The 20,969-nt window shown below is 42.8% G+C and overlaps 1 protein-coding gene across 1 annotated transcript in view; it reads left to right on the top strand.

Moving 5' to 3' along the window:
- The window catches only part of Osbpl10 (oxysterol binding protein like 10), a 330,111-nt gene that overhangs the window by 262,489 nt on the left and 46,653 nt on the right, over window positions 1-20,969 (top strand). Inside the window, exon 6 of the mRNA XM_008830466.2 lies at window positions 2,777-2,931. Coding sequence (XP_008828688.1) covers window positions 2,777-2,931 — 155 coding nt within the window. The remainder of the gene's footprint in view (window positions 1-2,776; window positions 2,932-20,969) is intronic.

Raw genomic sequence — 20,969 nt, 5'->3', positions numbered from 1 at the left:
CTCCCCCCACCCCCTCCCGCCTTCCCTCCCTCCTTTTCTTTCTCTCTCTCTCCTTCCTTCTTTCCTTAATTCCTTTCTTCCTTTCTTTCTTATAGGGCCTAATGTAGCCCAGACTGGTCTCAAACCCACTATGTAGCCAAAAAAGAACTTTAAACTTCTGAGTCACTTTCTTCCACCTTCCAAGTGCTAGAATTACAGGAGTGTACTACCATGCCCACTTTATGTGGTGCTGGGGGGACCTTGCACATAACTAGACCATCATTGTAACAATTGAGCTACATGCCCAGCCCTACTTTTTGGGTTTTATTTTGTTTTGTTTTACTTTGAGACAATGTAACATGATGCAAAAGCTTCCATCTTAACTACTTTTATATGTATAGATCAATAGTATTGTGAACTAAACTTCTGTACTTTGATCTTGCAAAACTGAAGCTGTCTATGCCTCGTGAACAGTAACTTGCATTCCTTCCTACCCACTCCCAGGCCCTGACCAAGCATCGCCCTTCTTGCCTCTCTTCTGCTGTTTTTAATCTTGTGATTATTGGGAAGCTAGGAAAGTTACTCTGGATGAAATTTGCATCTCGGTCTTTTAATACTCATTCCTTCACACACAGAGCTAGCACCTGCCCTGGCAAATCATAGTGTAGGTTCTGGTGACAGCTGTGAGTTAGGACAGCATGTAATCTGCCTCTAAAGAGCTAACATTCCAGGGAAGCAAAAGGAAACAAGAAGCATGCATGCACTGTTGAGTTTAGTGCCAGGTCCTGTGGAGGCAGTGAGCATTAGTGTGACTCTAAATGCCTTTGAGGTGCTCCTGGACCAGGGAGATCCCAGAAGACCTCTCCAAGCAAGTGATGTTTACTAACCCCTGAATTTACCCACCTCCCCATAGGAGGTCTACAGGGCAGTACCCGGGAAGGTATGAATGGCATGTGCAAAGGCTCTTAGACAAATAATGAGAGAATGGACAAGAATTACTACCATAACTGGAGCCCAAGGAGCACATGGGGAGGAGAGGAGGGAACCCTGGCTCTTGAGCATAGAGAGGCCAAATGCTTTACATTTTATTTCAGTTGCAACAAGAAGCCACTTTAGGCTTAAGCAGCAGTTATATGGTCTAGCACTTGGCATTGAGAAGGAGAGATTTTTGCATGCAAAGATACTTGAGGTGGATGACATCTGCACCCAGGAGCATGCGTGCGTGCGCGCACACACACACGCACACATGCACACACACACGCACACACACGGCCATCTCTCTGCCTACTTTTTTTTTTTTTTTTTTACTTCTATCAATCAGATTCTCTTGGGATACTAAAGGTTTGGGCCATTTCTAGATTTTTCTCTGAGTAAATTCAGGAAGAAGGCTGATGGACAAGATTACTTTGTAGATGGAACATCTGAGACTGGGGAAGTTTCAGTGAGTCTCTACTTCAATCTATCTTCCTCCATCATTTGTCTGCTTTTAGATGGGGAACAGGATTTCCAGACTGGAAATGAGCTGAGAATGAGACCTATTTTTCACCTTGCAGGATTACTACAGGGTAAAGAAGTCCACTTCTAGTTACTCCTATCTCTATAATAAGCCCAGAAAGGTATTATTACCATTATTATGGTAATAATAATATTGTAAAAAGTAATACTGATGGGGGTGGGTTGGAAAGATGGCTTTGTGGTTAGGAGCACTGGCTGCTCTAGCAGAGGACCTGGGTTCAGTTCCTAGTACCTACGTGGTGGCTAACAACGATCTATAATTTCTTGGGATGCAGGGAATCTAGTGTCTTCCTCTGGCCTCTGCAAGAATTGCACACACAGTGCACTTACATACACATAGGCAAAACATTTATACATATAAAATAAACATTAATAAGTAACATTTTAAAATAATATTGGGTAAGAAATGTTTTGCTTCTTCAAGGGGTTGAAGAAAGATTAGAAAAATGCTGTCAGTTTAGAAGACTGTTGTTTCTAAGAAGTATTTCTTGCTAGACTCCACCAGGCATGTCAGCCAATGATGATGGGTCTTCTTGACATCTGCTTCACATCTGGTCCCATCTGGCATCAGTGGCAGTCTTTTTGACTTCACTGTAAGCATCTTTCCTGAACCCTGATCATTAAACAATAAACCACATTTTAAGCAGCCCAAATTTGATAATATGATTTGGTTTTTAATGTGAATATTTTTAAATATTTTTGAACATTAAGGAAAACAGCATTATCTCATGTTGGTAAAACACAGATTGTTGAGGGTTGGGAAGATGACTCAGTGGGTAAACTGCTTGCTACAACAAGCATGAGGACTTGAGTTTACTATCCAACACCCAGGTGAAAAGCTGGGTGTATTTGCAATGCTAGCTCTAGGGAAGTGGTTATGGGTGCGTTCTTGGAGCTTTTGGCCGGCCAGCCCAGCTGAACTGATGAGCTCCAGGTTCAATGAGAAATCTTGTCTCAAAAAATAAGATGGAGAAAGACTGAGGAAGACACCTCACATCAACCTCTGGCCCCCATGTGGATACATTCAGATATGCACAGACACCTGCATGTATCACACAAACATATGTATGCATACAAGCATATACAGGCACAGAAATATGAATTATTTTGTTCCAATCTGTGATGACTCTGATAGTGTAGGAGAATAGCCTCTTACAGACCCCACTGTGTGTGACGGGGCCACATCACGTGCGTCTCCTCGGACAATAAGGCACAGATATTTCCCAGGTTCTAAATGTTTAATTTGGAGGATATCTGGCATCATTCTAAGTCTTTATTTCAGAAACCATCCTGGGATGGCACGGACCCAAATCACATTCCACAGAGCAACTGAAAAATGGGACGCTTGGCTCTTTGCCCTCGGCTAGTGCGAACATAACGTGGGCAATTCTACCCAACTCTGAAGAAGAGGAGCAGGCCTCACAGCCAGAGCCAGAGGTAAGCTTCTATCCTTTCTCAGCGCATCCATGTCTTGTGTTAGTGCTTGTTCAGAAATTCAGTAATTATATTTGTAACTTGCTCATTGCTTTAAGAGGAGACATATGATCAAATGCAAGAATTGCCTGAGGAGACAAAAGTCAGCTCCTGGCCTGCCTGGCACTCTCCCTTGTCATTGTGTCTGGCAGTTGGCTGGGAGTGAATTGTGATTCTACCAATGAGGAATGGGAGTTATTTCAACTTCAAGTGGGAGAAATTCTAACAGACCTATTAAAATGTATCTATTGACAGGATGGAGCAGTTACAATATATTATGTCACTCCCCTGAATACTGGCTTTTCCATGTGGTTTGTGCTGTCTGAGCTTCTTACAGTAAGCTTGACTCCTGCATGCCTCCAACAGGCCAGGAGCTGAGATCCCCTCATAAGTGTGTAGCCTTAGGTTCAAGCTGCACAAAGGTACTGCTCTGCTCAGTCACAGGGAACAACCCCTGCAAGTCTGCAGCTCTTGACCACCATCAGGCCCTAGAAGGCTCCAAGGACTCCTGTCATCTGCCTGCCTGTCATGGCTCAGCTCCCCTAACTCTGCCTCTAAATAACAACTGGAAGGGAGCCAAGGTGTAGGCTTCCTTTTGCTAATTGTGCTGTCTGTCATGGGTGAATATTATGTATGTATTTTCAAAATTTGATGCGTGTGTTCTCATAGGATAGTATGTTGAGCCTGGCTGAAGTTAACTCTCCCCATTTGTTAGTGGTCCTTCTTTATTTCCACTGAAATCATTTTGGCCTGAAAATTGTGGAACTCTCACAATATCCATTTGGTAAGGTTGTAGGCCCGGGTCTGTCACAAGATAGCCTTGGTGATCAATTGACATTCCTCTCCAAGCTTCACCTGAGATCCTCTGGTGGTGATTTAGTGGTATAGCTCACACAAAGGCAGGATCCTTCTGCCTACAGACCTCATTGCTTCTTCAAAGGGCCTTAGTGGGTTTGAAGTGAATAAGGGATGTGAATTTTGGCCTGTAACTCTGCAAGGAGTTTCAGGCTAAAAAAGACATGGAGCTGATGTGTGAGTTGCAAGGTAAGTTGCTCACTGGGAGAGGCAGGAGGATGGATTAGTCTAAAGGACTTTAAAAAATATACCAGGCTGAGGTGGTGGCGCACTTGGGAAGTGGAGACAGGAGAATCAAAAGTTTCAAAGCCAGCTGGGGCTACACCCTGTCTCAAAAAGCCAAAAGTTAAGGACCGGAGAGATGGCTCAGTGGTCAAGTGTACCGGCTGCTCTTGCAGAGGACCCAGGTTCGATTCCCAGCACCCACATGGCAGCTAAAACCATCCAATAACTCCAGTTCCAGGGGAATCCGACACGCTCTTCTGATCTGGGTGACATGGGTGCACTTACACAGATGCAGGGAAATACACTCTACCTATAAAATTTTAAAAATTAAAGTTTAAAAAACCTAAAGTTAATCAATCAATTAATTAAAAACTAAACAGCGGGTGAGATGGCTCAGCAAGGAAAAGTGCCTTTTGGACAAATGTAATGATCTAAGTTCCACCCTCAGAACCCACTTGAAGACAGAAGGAGAAAACCGACTCCACAGATTTGTCCTCTGACCTGTGCCATGGCCCATGCATGGCCCCTCCCACACATCATAAACACACAAAAACAGTAAATGAATGAATGAATGAATGAATGGATAGATAGATAGATAGATAGATAGATAGATAGATAGATAGATAGATAGATAGATAATACAATAGCCTCCATTCTCCAAAAGAAGAGCTTTGTGCTTGGGACTGTGAGCAGAGTGAACATATGCAAAGCCTTACTCTCAGGGGAAATTGAAAGACTAGCGACACCAGCCGTTAGATGTTTGTGATTGTTTTTAGAGCCTCATTCCCAGCAGCTTTGTCAAGCAAAGTCACCTGGAGACTAGAGCCTGGTGAACGGCTTGTAAGGTCTGGGGTATCAATTTCTCGTTGTGTGGGTCTTTCTTAGTGTTTCTTCTGCATTTTCTGATAGTTGTGTTCCTAACTCCTTAAGGCTGAGGCTGGGTCTGTTGTTTTTATATCAGACCATGGCCTGCTTTGCTCCACCTGTCAGCAGCGTTGGCAGAAGATAGTATACAGTCATTCATAAGAAATACTAAGGGCTGGTGAGGTGGCTCATGGTTAAGGGCATTGGTTACTCTTGCAGAGGACCTGGGTTCAGTTTCCAGCACTCATGTGGTGGCTAGCAACCATCTGTTACTCTATTTCCAGGGGATCTGACATTCTCTTCTGACCTCTGTGGACACTGCATGACATGGGTGCACTGATACAGATGCAGACATTACGCTCATACATGTAAAATAAAATAAAACAAAATAATAAATGCTAGCTCCCAAGCCAGGCCTAATGACACACACCTTTAATCTTAGCACTCAGGGAGGCGAATCCTGTGAGATCAAGGCCAGCCTGGTCTAAAAAAAGCTATTTCCCAGCTCCCAGGGGCTAGAGAGATGACTCCATGGTTTAAGAGGACTGCTTGCTCTTGGGGACCCAGGTTTGGTTCCCAGCACAGGGCAGCCAACAACCATTCATAACTCCAGTTCCAAGGGGATCTAACACCCTCTTCTGGGTATTACATGACACAAGTGCAATTAAGCAACATGAAGGCAAAACACTTATATACATAAAATAAAAATAAATTTAAAAAAAAGAAAAATAAATGCTACCTCCCAGGGGATGGTAAGATGATGTCTGCCAACAAGCCTGATAGTCTGAGTTCAATCCCAGGACCCACATGCTGGAAGAAATCAGTTCTCACAAGTTGTCCTCTGACTTCCATATGTAACAAATTGTTTAAAAATGTTTTTAAACTTATATGTGTGTGTGTGTGTGTGTGTTTCTGTGTATGTGTATACCTATGTGCATGTGGGTACCTGTAGAGGCCAGAAGAGGGTGTTTGATCTTCCAGAGCTAGAGTTATAGGTGGTTGTGAGCCATGTGATGTGGGTGCAGGGAACCCAACTCCAGTCTTCTACAAGAATAGCAAATGCTCTTAACCATCTCTCTCCAGGCCCATTAAAATAAATAAATAAACAAACAAACAACTAAATAAATAAATATTAACTCCCCCATTCAACTTTTAAAAATACGGAAAAAGAAGACATTTGACCATTAACAGGGAACGGCTATTGGTTTCTGGTTGTCACTGTTGCCCTAATCCTATTGTCAGAGCAATGTAAGATGCTGTCCAGTGATTGGTTATAGCAGAGAGAACCTTATGATGTGGGCAAGTGTGCTGATGGTTTTCTGAGAAGAGAGAATCAAAGTTCTTTTGCAAAGACTTCCCTCATTTCTTTCCCAGCATCAACCCCAGCAGATGATTCTCCAAATCCAAACTGCTAGTGCTCGTTGGATAATAGTCTTTTCAGAACATTTTCCTTTGTCACTTTTTTTTTTTCTTGTTTGGTCTTAATAAAAAGCTAGCAAAATCCACCCAATAATCTTCCTGTCAGAAAAAGGAAGATGTTGCTATTGGTCTCCTTTTGTACAATCTGGAGAAATAACCCAGGAAGGAATGAAATAGAATTCCTGAAGGCTAAATACTCTTTAAGAGAAGGTTCCTTACCTATGTTGATTAGAGGATAGTTACTTCACTTCTGTGAATGGTCCCTAATGAAAAATTATTTAAGGAACTGTGGAGATGTTTCTTGCCACCCAAGCATGAGTTCAGATCCCCAGCATCCAGGCAAGCAACTCTGGATATAGTGCTTTGCACCTATAACCCCAGTGCTGGGGAGGTGTAGACAGGGGCTTGCTGACCATCTAGTCTAGCCAAATAAGTAAATTCCAGGTTCAGTGAATGCCTCTTATTGAAAAATAAGGTAGATGGGGCTGGAGAGATGGCTCAGCGGTTAAGAACACTGGCTGTTCTTGCAGAAGACCCAGGTTTGAATCCCAGCACCTACATGGCAGCTAACAGCTGTCCATAACTCCAGTTCTAGGGGATCCAACAGCCTCTTCTGTCCTCTGTAGGCATTGCACAACACAGGTGCACTTACCAGGTGCAATACACGTGTACACATAAAATAAAAATAATAAATAAAATATTTAAAAAAATAAGGTAGACAACTATTGAGGAAGACACCCAATGTCAACCTCTGGCCTCTACACACACATGGGAACACACATAACCACCATACACAAAGAACGTTTAAGAATTGTAGGTAAGATCTGGGTGTGGTGGCCCATGCCTTTAATCCCAGTACTCAGGAGGCAGAGGCAGGTGGATCTCTATGGGATCAAAGCCAACCTGGTCTATATATTGAGTTCTTGGCCATTTGTGGTTACAGGGAGACCCTATCTAAAACAAGAATTGTCAGTATTGTACTTTAGCTTAAGAAAGCTGATTTCAGGCTGGAGAGATGACTGGTTAAGAGCACTGACCTGCAGAGGACCCAGGTTCAATTCCCAGCACCCACATGGTGACTAACAACCATCTGTAACTCCAGTTCCAGGGAAATCTGATGCCCTTTTCTGTCCTCCACAGGCATTGCACCACATAGGTGCACTTACATACATGCAGACAATACACTCATACATAAAACAGAAATTAGACAACTTTTTAAAAAAGAAAGCTGTTTTCTTCTGTCTTATTGCTTTAGCCATCCATTAGGCCTTTGGGGATTACACTTAGGATACAAAAGGTACCTCCTATCTTCTCCACTCGTTCTGGCTTATGAAATAACCTACATATGGAAAATACATTTTCTTTTCTACACATATTTGTTTATTTATTGTGTATATGGGGGGCAGAACATGGACCGCAGATAAAAAGTATGGAGGTCAAAGGAAAACTTTCAGGATTTGGGTCTCTCTTTCCAGCGTGTGAGTCCCAGGAATCAAACTCAGGTCTTTGGGCTTTGCAGTTAGCACCCTTATCCACTGAGCCACTGAGCCTTCTCATCAGCCCACATGTGCATTTTCAAGTTTAGTTTGCTTAATTCCCAGCGGGATAAAAGCTGAAAGAACAGTATGTGTTTGATTCCTGCTCTGGAAGGGAGTATAGTTGTCGCTGCTGTAAGTACAGTGATTTTAACATGTTACACTGCTGGAGCCAGAACTAACTAGACATGAAAATGAAATATTCTTCCATAAGCAAATGACTTGGTATCTTGGTCTCATCCATTAGTGGAACAATTTCCCAACTCTGTAATGCTATTTGAAATTTAAATTTAGACTGAAAAAGATCCTTATGCCTTTTTTTTTTTATTAAATCTAGGAGTGCCTTGTTTGAGGATTGGAAGGCTTTGGACCTTCATTTGGTCTCTTGCCTAACTTCTCGTAGGAGGTAGGAGATATAAGGAAACATCTGTTCACCTCAGGTAGAGTCCAGACAGACCAAGGAGATGATTCCATCCAAGTAACTTGGTGAACCAGATTTTATTGGGTTACTTACAGAGCATGGAAGAGGGACTACCTAATTGTCTGTCCCACAAGTTGGGCCCCTGTGCTGCCAGAACTTTGTGAAATCTCTTCCTGGGTGACAACTTTCTCCTCTGGCTGGCACCAGGCTTCAGTCCTTCTTCTCCACCAATATGAGATTCCTGGAGAAATTCCAATATCTTGAGGCCCATTCTTTCAGCTGTCTGATAGCCAAAGGGGGTCACCCATGGCTATTTAGAATATTCTATTCCTGCCAGGATAGGTATTTAGATCATCTGCTTTTACTTTTTTTCTCAAAGATTTATAATATATATTTATACGTGTGTGTATTTATTTATTTACCTGTGCTACTTGTGTGTGGGTGCCTGCAGAAGTGGTAGCAGATGCCATGGAGCTGGAGTTGCAGGTGCATATGAGCAACCTGATGTGGGTGCTGGGAACTGAATTTGGGTCTTCTAGAAAAGCAGTAATCCCCTTAACTGCTGAGCCATCTCTCTAGCCCCACCTTCTACCTTTTAAATTTTCAGTTGGAGATAAGGAACAGAAAGATCAAATAAAATTAGACCCTTTGAGTTTAAATATTCGGATATTAAGGTTTTAAATAACAATTTTTAAACTCTTTGAATTTTCAATTCATCTCTAAACAGCATGCAGCCCTGTTGGTAGCTTTTTAAATATTGGTTGGCTAATTGTTTATATAAACCCATGTCTGTATGCCAGACCAATTATGATTCTCATTTATAGATGTAAGCATAGTATATTTATGAAAGGTGTGACATCCTGGGTGTGAAATTTACATTTCAATTTTCTAAGCACAAAGCAGCTTATAAATTTTTCTAAACATCCAACAAAATGATATTTTCATTTAATCATCCATGAAGTGCAAGATATTAGCGATCTCTGTTCTTAGTAAGCTCAAACCACATCATCATTTTGCCTATTACAAACAGAGCAATATCAAAGCTTACACAGGTTCTCTATGCTGATGCTTGTAGGGTCTGGTACATTTTGTTACCCCATCACTAAAAGGAACTGTGACATCAATTAACCAAAGTATCTTTGAAAAACATATACAGGCATCATTTTATCTGCACTGTAACTTTAGTAAAATTTTATATTGAGTCTGGAGAGATGAGTCAGCAGTTAAGAGCACTAGCTGCTGGCTGGGCGTGGTACACACCTTTATCCCAGCACTTCGGAGGCAGAGGCAGGGGGAACTCTGAGATGGAGGCAAGCCTGATCTACATAACAAGTTCCAGGCCAGCTGGGACTACAAGGAGACCCTATCTCAAAAAAAATTGTTTTTAAATATGTTCTTCTTTTTATTTTGTGTATGAGTGCTTTGTTTACATGCATATAAGTCCACCACATATGTGCAATGCCCGCCAAGGCCAGAGGTGCATTAGATCCTCTAGAATTGGAGTTATGGATAGTTGTTAGTTGCTATGTGAATGTTGGGAACTGAACCCAGGACCTCTGCAAGAATAGTCATTAAAAACCCTGCAAGTGACACGCGTGCACTTACCTATGTGCAGGCAATATTCACATACACATAAAATAAAATAAATAAATAAAATATTTTAAAAACCCTGCAAGAAAGGTTTTTTAATGAACATCATTTGCAGGTATTTTGATTTCATTTCTGTAATTATGTACTGAGAGTCTTGTTCATATCTTAGAAAACTTATTCTTGACAACCTCTATATATCAAAGAAATGTCACAGAGCAGTTACATTTAAATTCTTCATCTCAGCTTTCAAAATGTATTTAAAACATTACATGTTGATTAATGTAAAACATTTTTATGTTTTCTTGTTTTTATTACCCTTGAATACTCAGAGGGGAAATGTAAAATTTAATTTCTTTTTAGAATCTGTTGTAGAAGAGAATTCTTACCAAAATTTATGTAGCAAATACAAAATTTTGCAACCTAATGAACTTTTATCTTATGATTTAATACTGTTTTATGTAAACACTAATTGTACTTTGCGTAGTCTTTATTTTAGATGTTTATCCTCCTTCTAGAATACTTGCTTAGAAGATCAGATATCCCTTAATGATGTATTCAGAGAATTTTAATGTTCTATGAAGCACATTTAATGCACTCAAATATATCATTTTCATAGATTTTAAGAGGTTCAAAATATTTATGTTTATAAGGTAAGGCATTGTAATTTTGTCAGGTCTCTGAACAGGTAAGTCAAAATATATTTATGACAGAGACAAATTAATATCCTCTATGTTTGTTCTACACCTTTGTTGTAAACCATGTTGCTGCCTCTTTGATAAGCCTCACCCATAGCAGCAAGGGCTTGGGTTTTAAACTGATCAATTTTGGACTGGTGAGATGGCTCAGCCATAAAGGCACTTGCCGCCAAGCCTGATGACCTAAGTTCCAGTCCCAGGTCCTTCATGGTGGAAGGAGGAAACCAACTTCAGCATATTATCCTGACTTCCACACATGCACTGTGATACACACACACACACACACACACACACACGCACACACACACAAATAAATAAATAAATAAAAAAGTAAAAATAATAAAAAATTTAAATTGTCTTTAAAATGTTTATATACTTACATATGCAAGCATACATGCAAAAATGTCTCAAATTTGACATGTTAATACTAGCAATGTTAAGCTAGGCCTGTGACTCATGCTTGTGATTCCAGGACTCAGGAGGCTAAGGTAAGAAGATCGCCGCAGGTTTAAGGGCCAGCCTGGGTGATATAATGAGTTCTAAGGCAACCTGGGCTTCAGATTGGGACCATATCTCAAAAAATAAAAATAAAAAATAAAAGCAGGGGGATGGAGAGTTATCTCAGTGGTTAAAAACACTGGGCTGTTCTTGCAGAGGACCCAGGTTCGATTCCCAGGACCCATATGGTGGCTAACAACTGTCCATAACTCCAGTTCCAGGGGATCCCAGTGTGCCCTTCTGACCTCTCCACCACAACACAGGTGCACCTACCTATGTGCAGGCAATACACTCATACACATGAAATAAAGATAAATAAAATATTAAAAATAAAGAAAAACAATAAATAAAAATAAAATAAATAAAAATAATAACATATGTTCAAAAATGCAGACAGACCAACATACATAAGTATAAAGATCAGAGTACACTCTTTTTTTAAACATTTTTATTTATGTGAATGCGTGCATGTGTGTGCATGCGTGCATGCATGCTATGTGTGCGGGTGCCACTTTTCACATTGTTTATATGTGTAAAGCACTACAGCAGCATAAGTTAGCCAGCTGGACTTCAGTTAGAAATTGGTTACAGAATTGAATTTTAATAAACAAATTCTAGTCCTCTTTTCTTAATCAAGGAAGATTGTTTTAAGGTCAAAGGAAGGGACTGACATGGACATCGTCACTGGGTCCTCTTCCAAGAAGAATGTCCTAGTTAGTGCTGTCAGCTTGGCACAACCTAGAGTCATGAGAGGAAAATATGAGTGAGGAATTGCCTAGATCAGATTGGACGATGGACATGTCTATAGGGGATGTCTTGCTTGTTCATTGATACAGGAGGACCCAGTCCACTGTGGGCAGCACCATCCCTAGCTATGTGGTTCTGACTGTATAAGAAAACTAGCTGAGCACGATGAATCTGTAAACATTCCAGAGAATGAGTCGCCAGCAGTTTCCAAGTTCCTGCCTCTACCCTGACGTCCCTTATTGACAGATTATGACCTGGAAATGTAAACTCAACAGAGCCTTTCCTTCTCAAGTTGCTTTTTGTTGGAATGTTTTATCACAGCAACAGATTGCAAGGAGAATGTGGTGGTTTGGATGAGAATGTCCTCATAGGCTCCAGGTATTTAGACACTTGGTCCCCAGTGTGTGGTACTGTTTGGAAAGGGTCATAGAACCCTTTGGGAGGTGTGGCTTTGCTGGAGGAAGCACGTCACTGGGGGCGGGCTTGAAAGTTTATAGCCATGCCCCATTTCCAGTTTTTCTCTCTGCCTCCTGTGCCTGAATGAAGATGTGAGTGCTCGGCTTTCTGCTCTGGCCATCTTTGCCACTGTGTCTCCCTACCATGATGGATTCCTACCCCTCTGGAACCCTAAGCCCAACAAACTCTTCCTTCTACAAGTTTCTTTGGTCACGGTGTTTTTCACAGCAGTGGAAGGAGAACAAGAACAGAGAAGATAAAAGTGTTTTATCTGTTTATCACAATAAAAGTAGAATAAAAGAGTTTGTTCTTGGTTGAATTGTCATTTGTCACTAGACTTTTGAGAGACCTACATACAAAGTTGTCTATCTCAAATCCTCGGACATTCAAGTTGTAGCCTTGCTAGGGAGGTTCCCTCAGCCCATCTTTAATGTTGGTCTATGCTTCATTTCCAGTAGCTGTTGACTGAGCTTGAGGTCAGGGGCATTGATGTATTTTTGAAGCTACATGTTATTATGTTATTCTAATCCTTTATATAACTGTTTTAACAAACATTCTCAATCTTATAGGTTTGCTTAGAATCAATGACACATTAATTATCAGTTGTCACTAGTTTGACTGAGGAATGAGGCAACTATCATTGACTTACAGTGATTGAAAATCATTTTATTGAATTCTATAATAAACTCACAGAATTGAATTGTAAGCTGCTGCTATGTAGGACAAGTTGACTACATTTAAAATGTGTTACGAGGTAAGCTTACAGCTTCCTGACTCCACTCATTCAAATATCAGTTTGATGCCATCTCCTCCACCCTTTCTGTAGAACAGACTTTTTCTTCTTGGGTTACAATCTTTGAGTCAGTACATGTTGGAATAGTTTTCAAGTGTCAAGTGGCCATGTCTCAAACTGGACTGGCTGACAAACTTGCCCGTGCACTGAAGAGTCGAAGTGCGTGCTCCTTCCACATGAATGTCCTCTCCTTCATTCCACACACCACCTTTGCAAGGACTCAAGAAAGCCAGCAAGGAGAATCTCAAGTAATCATTGATAGATGGTTCTGGGTTTGCTGCTGCGGGTCATTCCTGGGAGATAGCGGGCTTCTTCTGTGCTTCCTGCCGCCTTTGCGTCCTTGTTGCTTCCCAGTTGCTTCTATCCAAGTTCTGCATTTTTGGAAGAAAAAGCTAGGGGACCATGGGAAGAACCCTTTGCCACACTTCTCTTGTGGTAGCCAAACCCAGCTCCCACACCCTACTGGAGACCAGTAACTGACAATGGGAGACTAGAGTTTCCTCTGCTCCCCTCCCATGCTGGGGAGGAATGCATTTTATCTTAGATCAAAAGGAACTTGGATCCCAGGGCATCCGGAATGCAGTTCTGTTAACAAGAAAAAGAGGACAGTGGCTTCAGGATGGCAACAGTAGTGTTGGCTCTGCCCCCAAGTATACTGTGATTAGACTGTCCACATACAATGATTGTCTTTGTTCCCCCAAAACCTTCCTAATGTGGTCATTTCTTCTCTCAGAACATTATTTTTCCACTTTTTTTTTTTTTTAAGAGCTCTATATGGCCCAGGATGGCCTTCAACTCATGATCTTCCTCCCTCAACCTCTCTAGCACCAGGATAAAAGAGGTGTAGCACCATGCTTTTGTTAGATCCAGTTCTTTGAGAGCAAATGCCATGTCTCATTCTTCTCTGGAGACTTCAAAGTATTTAGGAAGTACTACGCATATAGAGACCACTCCAGCAGTACCTGAGTAATTTCAGTGATAAGATCTATTGACAGTGTTCTTGACTTTTATTCTGTGCCTTAGGGGCTCCATTAGCCCCATTTGAGTAGGTCTAACACAGTGAGTGGCACATGGCTTATAGACGCTGCCTTGATGAGAAACTTGCTAGCAACCAGCATCCTGCAGCTTTACAGCAGATGTTCCTCTGAGTCGGCCCGTTGGTCTTGGCCAGCCATCTGATGGCGATGAATAGAATTCAAACTCATCCAGTCTTTCAGAAGCGCCAACTAAGGACATGCCATTTATACCCCATCACTGTAGAAATGAGCAGTGATGTGATCTGGATTCTTCTCTTCTGGCTTCTGGTCTACAAGGAGAACAGCCCATCCTTCAAGCAAATGTAGAAGATAAACCCAGAAGTATACAGGTTGTTATTTTTGCTTGAAAATGTAGTGCCCGATCATCTGGTGGTTCCATGTCCCCATACAGAAAGACAACAGTCATCTGTTCTTTTATTTGTATATTCCGCTGATGTTAGTTGAACTTCTACTGTGTACTGTGGGCATTGAATGGAATCTGCTTCCTTAGGTGAGAAGGTTTTCATAACCTAGTCAATTCATTCTATCCACATCACATGATAGTTAGAACTATATCTTGAGAGTAGAAGCAGGAGAAATGGTTCATAGCTAAAAGATGTTTCAGTAGTTAGTATGCCAAGACTGGAGGTCCTGGGGGGATGATGGTTGATGTGCATCAGCATGCTATAGGTGTCAATGGAGGTGGCCATGTTTGAGATAACACGGGGTTTGAAGATGTATTTCTGTGGTACTCAAATGAGCTGATATGGAGAAAAGTTCTTTTTGCTCTTAAAAAATAGCATTGCCCGGTGTGTGTGTGTGTGTTGCTGGGGATGGAACCCAGGGTCTCAGGCAACATGCATATTAGGCAAGTGCTCTCCCCTAAATCTGATGTACACTTTTCAAGACTTTTTTTTTGTTTTGGTTTTTGAGACAAAGTCTTTGTAACCCAGACAGGCCTTGAACTCACCATGTAGTCAAGGATGACCTTTCACTTAGGATTCTCCCATCTCCACTTCCCAAATGTTGGGATTATAGACGTGTACCACTACAAGGTGCTGAGTGTTGAAACCGAGGGTCTCATGCACACTAGGCAAGCACTCAGCCCCTTAAGGACTTCTTTATGTGACATCTGTCGGTTTGTGACAGGCTTGGTGGTGCATTTTCCGCTATAGCTTTGGGGCGTTAATTTCCATTTATACTATACTTTTGAGATTCTCTTCCTCTCTCCTGCTTCCCCTTCTTTGTTCCTTACTTTTAGGAGAGGAGTGGAATATCGGGGAGGCCTCTGAATCACACCTGGGGACTTAATGGGGTTTGGCTCTGGCTCAAGTGAATCTTGGGTGGCCTCCGGAATGTGCATGTCATCTCCCTGTGCTCCCACCTCTAGGGTCAGTGTGGCTTTGTGACATAAGCGTCCACCAGAGTGTTGGAGATAGTCACCATGGATTTCTCAATTGTGAGTTGTAGCCTTATGAAAAAATCAGCACTGTGGGGAATAACTCCTACTTCCTGGTCACAGTCCCCAAAAGATTAAGCGCTCTGAAACTGGTGAATGAGAAGAGCTTCAGGAACCAGTATTTGTGTGGTCTTCCCTCCTCCTTCCCTTTTGTTTGTTTTTTTTTTTTCCTTCCCTCATTCCTGTGATCACACAGGGCAACTCTGAACCACAGGTGAAGCACTAAGAGACTACAACTATATGGTAGGAAACGTCTTAGAGTTCTGTTTAGGGTCCTGGCCCTCACCCTATCCGTGTGGTCCCAAATCTCACAGTTCTCTTTCCTAATCTCTCACTGGCCTAGACCGGTGAGATCATGCCAGAGAAAGGAACCTTGCACTATCTGAGGAGCTCATGTTTTTATTTGCCCAGGATGAATACCTATTCCCAGAGTAATTTATATGCTGGCTCTGGTGTCGTACACATTCTGAAGATGGAAAGTCAGCACTCGGCAGTTTATGATCTTGGGGAAAGAATGCTGTGGAAGGAAGGAATCAAGTACCCTTCATCTATACTTGGGTTTCTGCTTGTTGAAATCGATGAATGCCTGGATCCTTTTTTGTAGTTTCAGTTGAGTTCTGCAGCATTGCAGGGGCTCTCTGGGCACAAAATCATAATTATAAATTTTAGGGTTTGGGGCAGTGATGGTAGCTGGGAGCAGCTAGGCAGAGCATTGTGTGTGTGAATGAAGTAGTGAGTCAGTGAGCTGGGGAGTATCCTGAGTTCCAGCAGGTTATTCAGGCTGTGTGGATGTAGGACCAGGGTGGCCACCTACTATTGTTGTTATTATATTACATTTATTTTGTGTGTTTATGTATGTGTATGTGGGTGGGTTGCGTGCAGATGTGGAGGTCAAAGGACAACTTGCAGAAGCAGGTTCGCTCCTTCCACCATGTGGGGCCCCAGAGACTGAACTCAGGTTACCAGGCTTGGCAGCAAGTGCCTTTTCCTGTTGAGCCATCTTAACAGGAGATGTCCCAGAAAGGCCACTTCTTCAACACTTGGACATCCTGCACCAGCAGCAGTCTGCCTGCCTATCCTGTCCCCACATCTCCAGAGCCATGCATCTTTCTTGATATTAGTATAGCCATGAGTGAGCTGGGGGGTGGGCTGTGTGAGCATATCATTAAGGACTGTCAGTTGCTCTGTCACCCCTGTTTCTTCCCTTTGCTGTCGCCAGTACACGTCAGTTCCTTCCCAATGTCCTGGCTCCATTCTTCAGTCACTCACCATGCAGTTTGCTGAATCTACCCTTTGTAATTCCACGTTGCATGTCATCCTCCGCATGGATGTCTGTGTGGGGGTGTAAGTGCACATATATATGCAAGTTTACACTTGTGGCGATCAGAGGACAACCTCGGGTGTCGTTCTTCAGGTGTTGTCAACCTTGCTTTTTGAGACGGGCTTTCACTGGCCTAGAGCTCACCTAGTCAGCTAGGCTGGCTGGACAGGGAGCCCCAGGGTTCTTCTTGTCTCTGCTTCCCTAGCACTACGATGACAACCACACACCACCATGCCTGACTTTTCTACATGGGATCTAGAGATCAAACTCATGTCCTTGTGATTTTGAGACAAGCACTTTACCAATTGAGCTATCGCCTCAGCTCCTCTGTACCTTCCTCTTTATTGATCTCACAGTCCCAGCCAAAGACCTCATCGCTAGGATGCATTAGAAGATGGCAGAATTAGCGCTGTGAAGGAAAAGGAATCCCTAAATACAATGGAAATGAATCTAGTCAGAATTACGTTCTTAAAGTTGTTTTACTGCCTTAAATCCCTGTCAGTCACATCTCCCTCCATCATCTCTGCAGAAATACTTTCCTTTCAGAAGAACAAGAAAGGTACATATGTAGGTTTCTATAGTTATTTTTAAAATTAGTGTTTTTAAGAGTATTAAATCTCAGCTGATGAGACAACTGAGTCAGTAAAGTGCTTGTTTTCCAAGCATGAGGACCTGAGTTCAATCCCCAGAACCCATGTAAAAAAGGCGAGCATGGTGGTGCACATTTGTCATTCCTGCACTGGGGAGGTGGAAACAGGTGGATCCCTGGGTCCCCTGGCCAGCCAGCCTGGTCTACTTGAGTTCTAGGCCAGTGAGAGAGCCTGGCTCAACAAACAAGGTGGACAGTTCCTGAGACTGTCCTCTGGCCTCCACATACATGCACACATATAAGCAGTCTCACTCCCACACATACGCACTGCATCACACATGAGAAAACAACATACACACACACACACACACACACACGCACACACACACACACACACACACTCAATCAAATCTCAGGCTGGTGAGATGGCTCAGAAGGTAAAAGCACTTGCCACCAGTCGGATCACCTGAATTTGATACTTGGAGCCTACACAACAGGAGAGAACTCACTCCCACGAAGAATATTGAAATCTCAACTTGTTATTGCAAAGGTATTTTTACCCTGGAAATGTATCCAACCCATGAATGACTCTTTTTGGAAAATGGTTTTGGATTCCAGATATCTACTTTCCAGTTGTGTGTGTTCCAAGTACAGGGCCAGCTTGTAATTTGGCTTTACAGGAAATACATTATGTAATTCAGAAAGAATAAGTCCTTTGGGGAGGGGTGTGAACCGACTTGCCAGTTTCACTATTGCGTTTCAAGAAACAGAAGCAAGGGGAAGGGACTTTTCCACCGACAACTTAGAAACTCCAGGATGATGAGTTGTTAACCTTAAAGTTTTACTTACAATGGCATCTCTTCCAGAAATCCTCCTTGTGGGGATGTGCTTGCCTGTTTCAGACATGTCTCTTTGAGGTCAGTGGTCCTTAACTGGGTGAGCTGGAGACTCTTCCTGACTTACAGAAGGGAACGGAAGGTGCTCACGAGGACTGCTGAGCAAGCTGTAGCAGAAGCCTGTATAACCGGAGACCCTGCCGCACAACTGTGTGTGCTGTGTGCATGTGTATATCTGCATGTGTGTGCAGGTACACATATGTGGAGAGGCAGAGAGTGATATCAGGTGTCTTCCTTGATCACCTTTTACCTTGTATATTGAAGCAGGCTCTCTCACTTGAACCCAGAGCTCACTGATTTGGGTCTAGTCCATTTGTTCTGAGAATCCCCTGTCTCTACCTCCCAAGGGCTAGAAATATAGGCAGCTGCCATACTCAGCTGGCATTTTGTGGGTACTGGGGATTCAAATTCCAGTCCTCACTGTTTCATGGGCAAATACTTTACCCACTGAGCCATTTCCTCAGTCCCTACAGTACCTTTTGTTCATAATATTTGAGGGCACAGGTTCCTTGAAGAAGCAATCAATCCACAGGACATAGGATACCATGTAACAGTCTGCTGAGGTGGTTCAGGCCTGCAATCCCAGGGTTTGGGAGATGGAGACAGGAAGATCAGGAGTTCAAGGTCAGCTTCAGCTACATAGCAAGTTAAAGGCCAGCCTGGGCTACAGTGAACAATAGGAAGGAGAGGTTCTGTTTGATATACTTTGGATGCTAAGAGGTGTTCCTTATAGTCTTTATAGGACATATCTGGGGAGATGTAGTTAAATGATTGCATGTCTAAGATTGTAGGAACAAAGCAACTATCAGTTCTCTTCTGTTGAGCACTTGAGATATGGAGGATGTGCCTCTTTAAAACACTTGATTATTTTTATTTTATGTGTATAGGTGTATTGCCTGAATGTATGTAAGTGTACCCATATCGCGCAATGCCTGAGAAGGCCAGAAGAGGGCATTGGATCCCCTGGAACTGGAGGTTTAGAGGGTTGTTAGCATTCATGTAGGTGCTGGGAACCGAACCTGGGTCCTCTGCAAGAGCAGCCAGTGCTCTTAACAACTGAGCCATCTCTACAGCCCCAGAATGTACCTCTTTAAGCTGCTCTTGGGTGTGAGGATTAGTGTGGTAGCGTTTGTCTCTTGTCCCATCTGAGGAGACTGGCAGAGCACACTCTTTCCTTCCTGCCTGCAAGAATATGATCACGTACTTGATCAGTAGTCACGGCATTTATTTCCTGATGGAAACAGAGTGACACTTTCATGAGTTCCTGTATTTCCAGAGTTCCACTCAGGGCCTGGCTCTTGGCATAAATCAACCTTATTAAAACTATTGCTTGGCCTGCCTACCGTATCCCTGTTTGTGGGTATTAAGTGAGCAGGAGAACTGTTGAGTGTGGCTGTGTTCTTCTGGGATTCATGAGATTCAGTAGTCTTCCTGGCATAAACAATGCCATCTGCCACCCGTGCAGTGGGACCAGATTCATAAAAGGGCCTCTATCCTAGTTTGCTTCTGTTGCCTGATAAAAACTCTGACCAAAAGCAACTTGGGGAGGAAATAGTTTATTTGGCTTACACTTCCAGGTCATAATCTGTCATGGAGGGAAGCCAAGGCAAGAACTAAAGCAGGTACTTGAAGCAGAAAGCATGGAGGAAGGCTGCTTGTTGGCTTATTCTCCCGCTGGCTCATAGGCTCATGCCCAGCTAGCTTTCTTATACAGCCCGGGACCACCCGCCAAGGGAGTGGTGCTGCCTCAACTTGTACCTGAGGATGAATTTCTGACCCACCTGACAGGCATTCATCACTACGCCCAATTTATGCAGTTCTGGAATTTGAACCCAGGGCTTCCTGCATGCAAGTACTCTACCACTGTACTACATTGTGGCTCTTCCCTCTTTACTGTAAGAACCCTTGTGTTTGCCTTGGGCCCACTTAGATACTTTAGAGTAATCCCATCTGCAACTCTTAACTCTCTACTGCCATGTAATCCAATATCCACAGTCCAGGTTTTGGGGTACGGACAACCAAGGCCCCTGTTTGCATCCTACAGCATGTGAATTGGCTGCTGTTCACCAAGTACATTACCGTACTGTGCCAGTAAAGCTGGGATCGACCCTGGCTCAGAATGGGAGCAAGTCAATAAACTGCAGAAGCAATCAACTCAGTTCGAGTCATTACTGGAAGAAAAGAAACTGCCTTTGATTTCTTTACACAGTGAAACCCCCTTCACACTTGTTTTTCCCCTGTCTGCTGTCACTTGCTTCCCCCTCCTCCTCCTTCAAGAGCCTCAACTTTAACCCAGACACAAAACTATAGTGCCTTGTCTTTGACAGTTCATACAGACTGCAATTTGGCAGAGGAGTGGGAGGGGGAGGTTAAAACTATTGCAAGTGCTAGGGATGTGGCTCAGTTGATAAGCTGACGGTCTAGCATACACAAAGCCCTGGGTTTGATCCCAGTACCACATAAACTGTGTGTGGCATATGCCTATAATTTAAGAGGTAGAGACAGGAAGTTGAGAAGTTCAAGACTGTCCTCAGCTACATAGTGAGTTTGAGGCCAACCCGGGATACATGGACCCTACCCTCAAAAAAATATTATTAAACAATGTAATTATCACATTAAACAA

The sequence above is a fragment of the Nannospalax galili genome, unplaced genomic scaffold (genome assembly GCF_000622305.1).
Source record: "Nannospalax galili isolate Female #2095 unplaced genomic scaffold, S.galili_v1.0 scaffold695, whole genome shotgun sequence".
Taxonomy (NCBI): Eukaryota; Metazoa; Chordata; class Mammalia; order Rodentia; family Spalacidae; genus Nannospalax; species Nannospalax galili.
The sequence above is the reverse complement of the archived record's forward strand: the minus strand, read 5'-3'. Positions and strand labels throughout refer to the sequence as shown.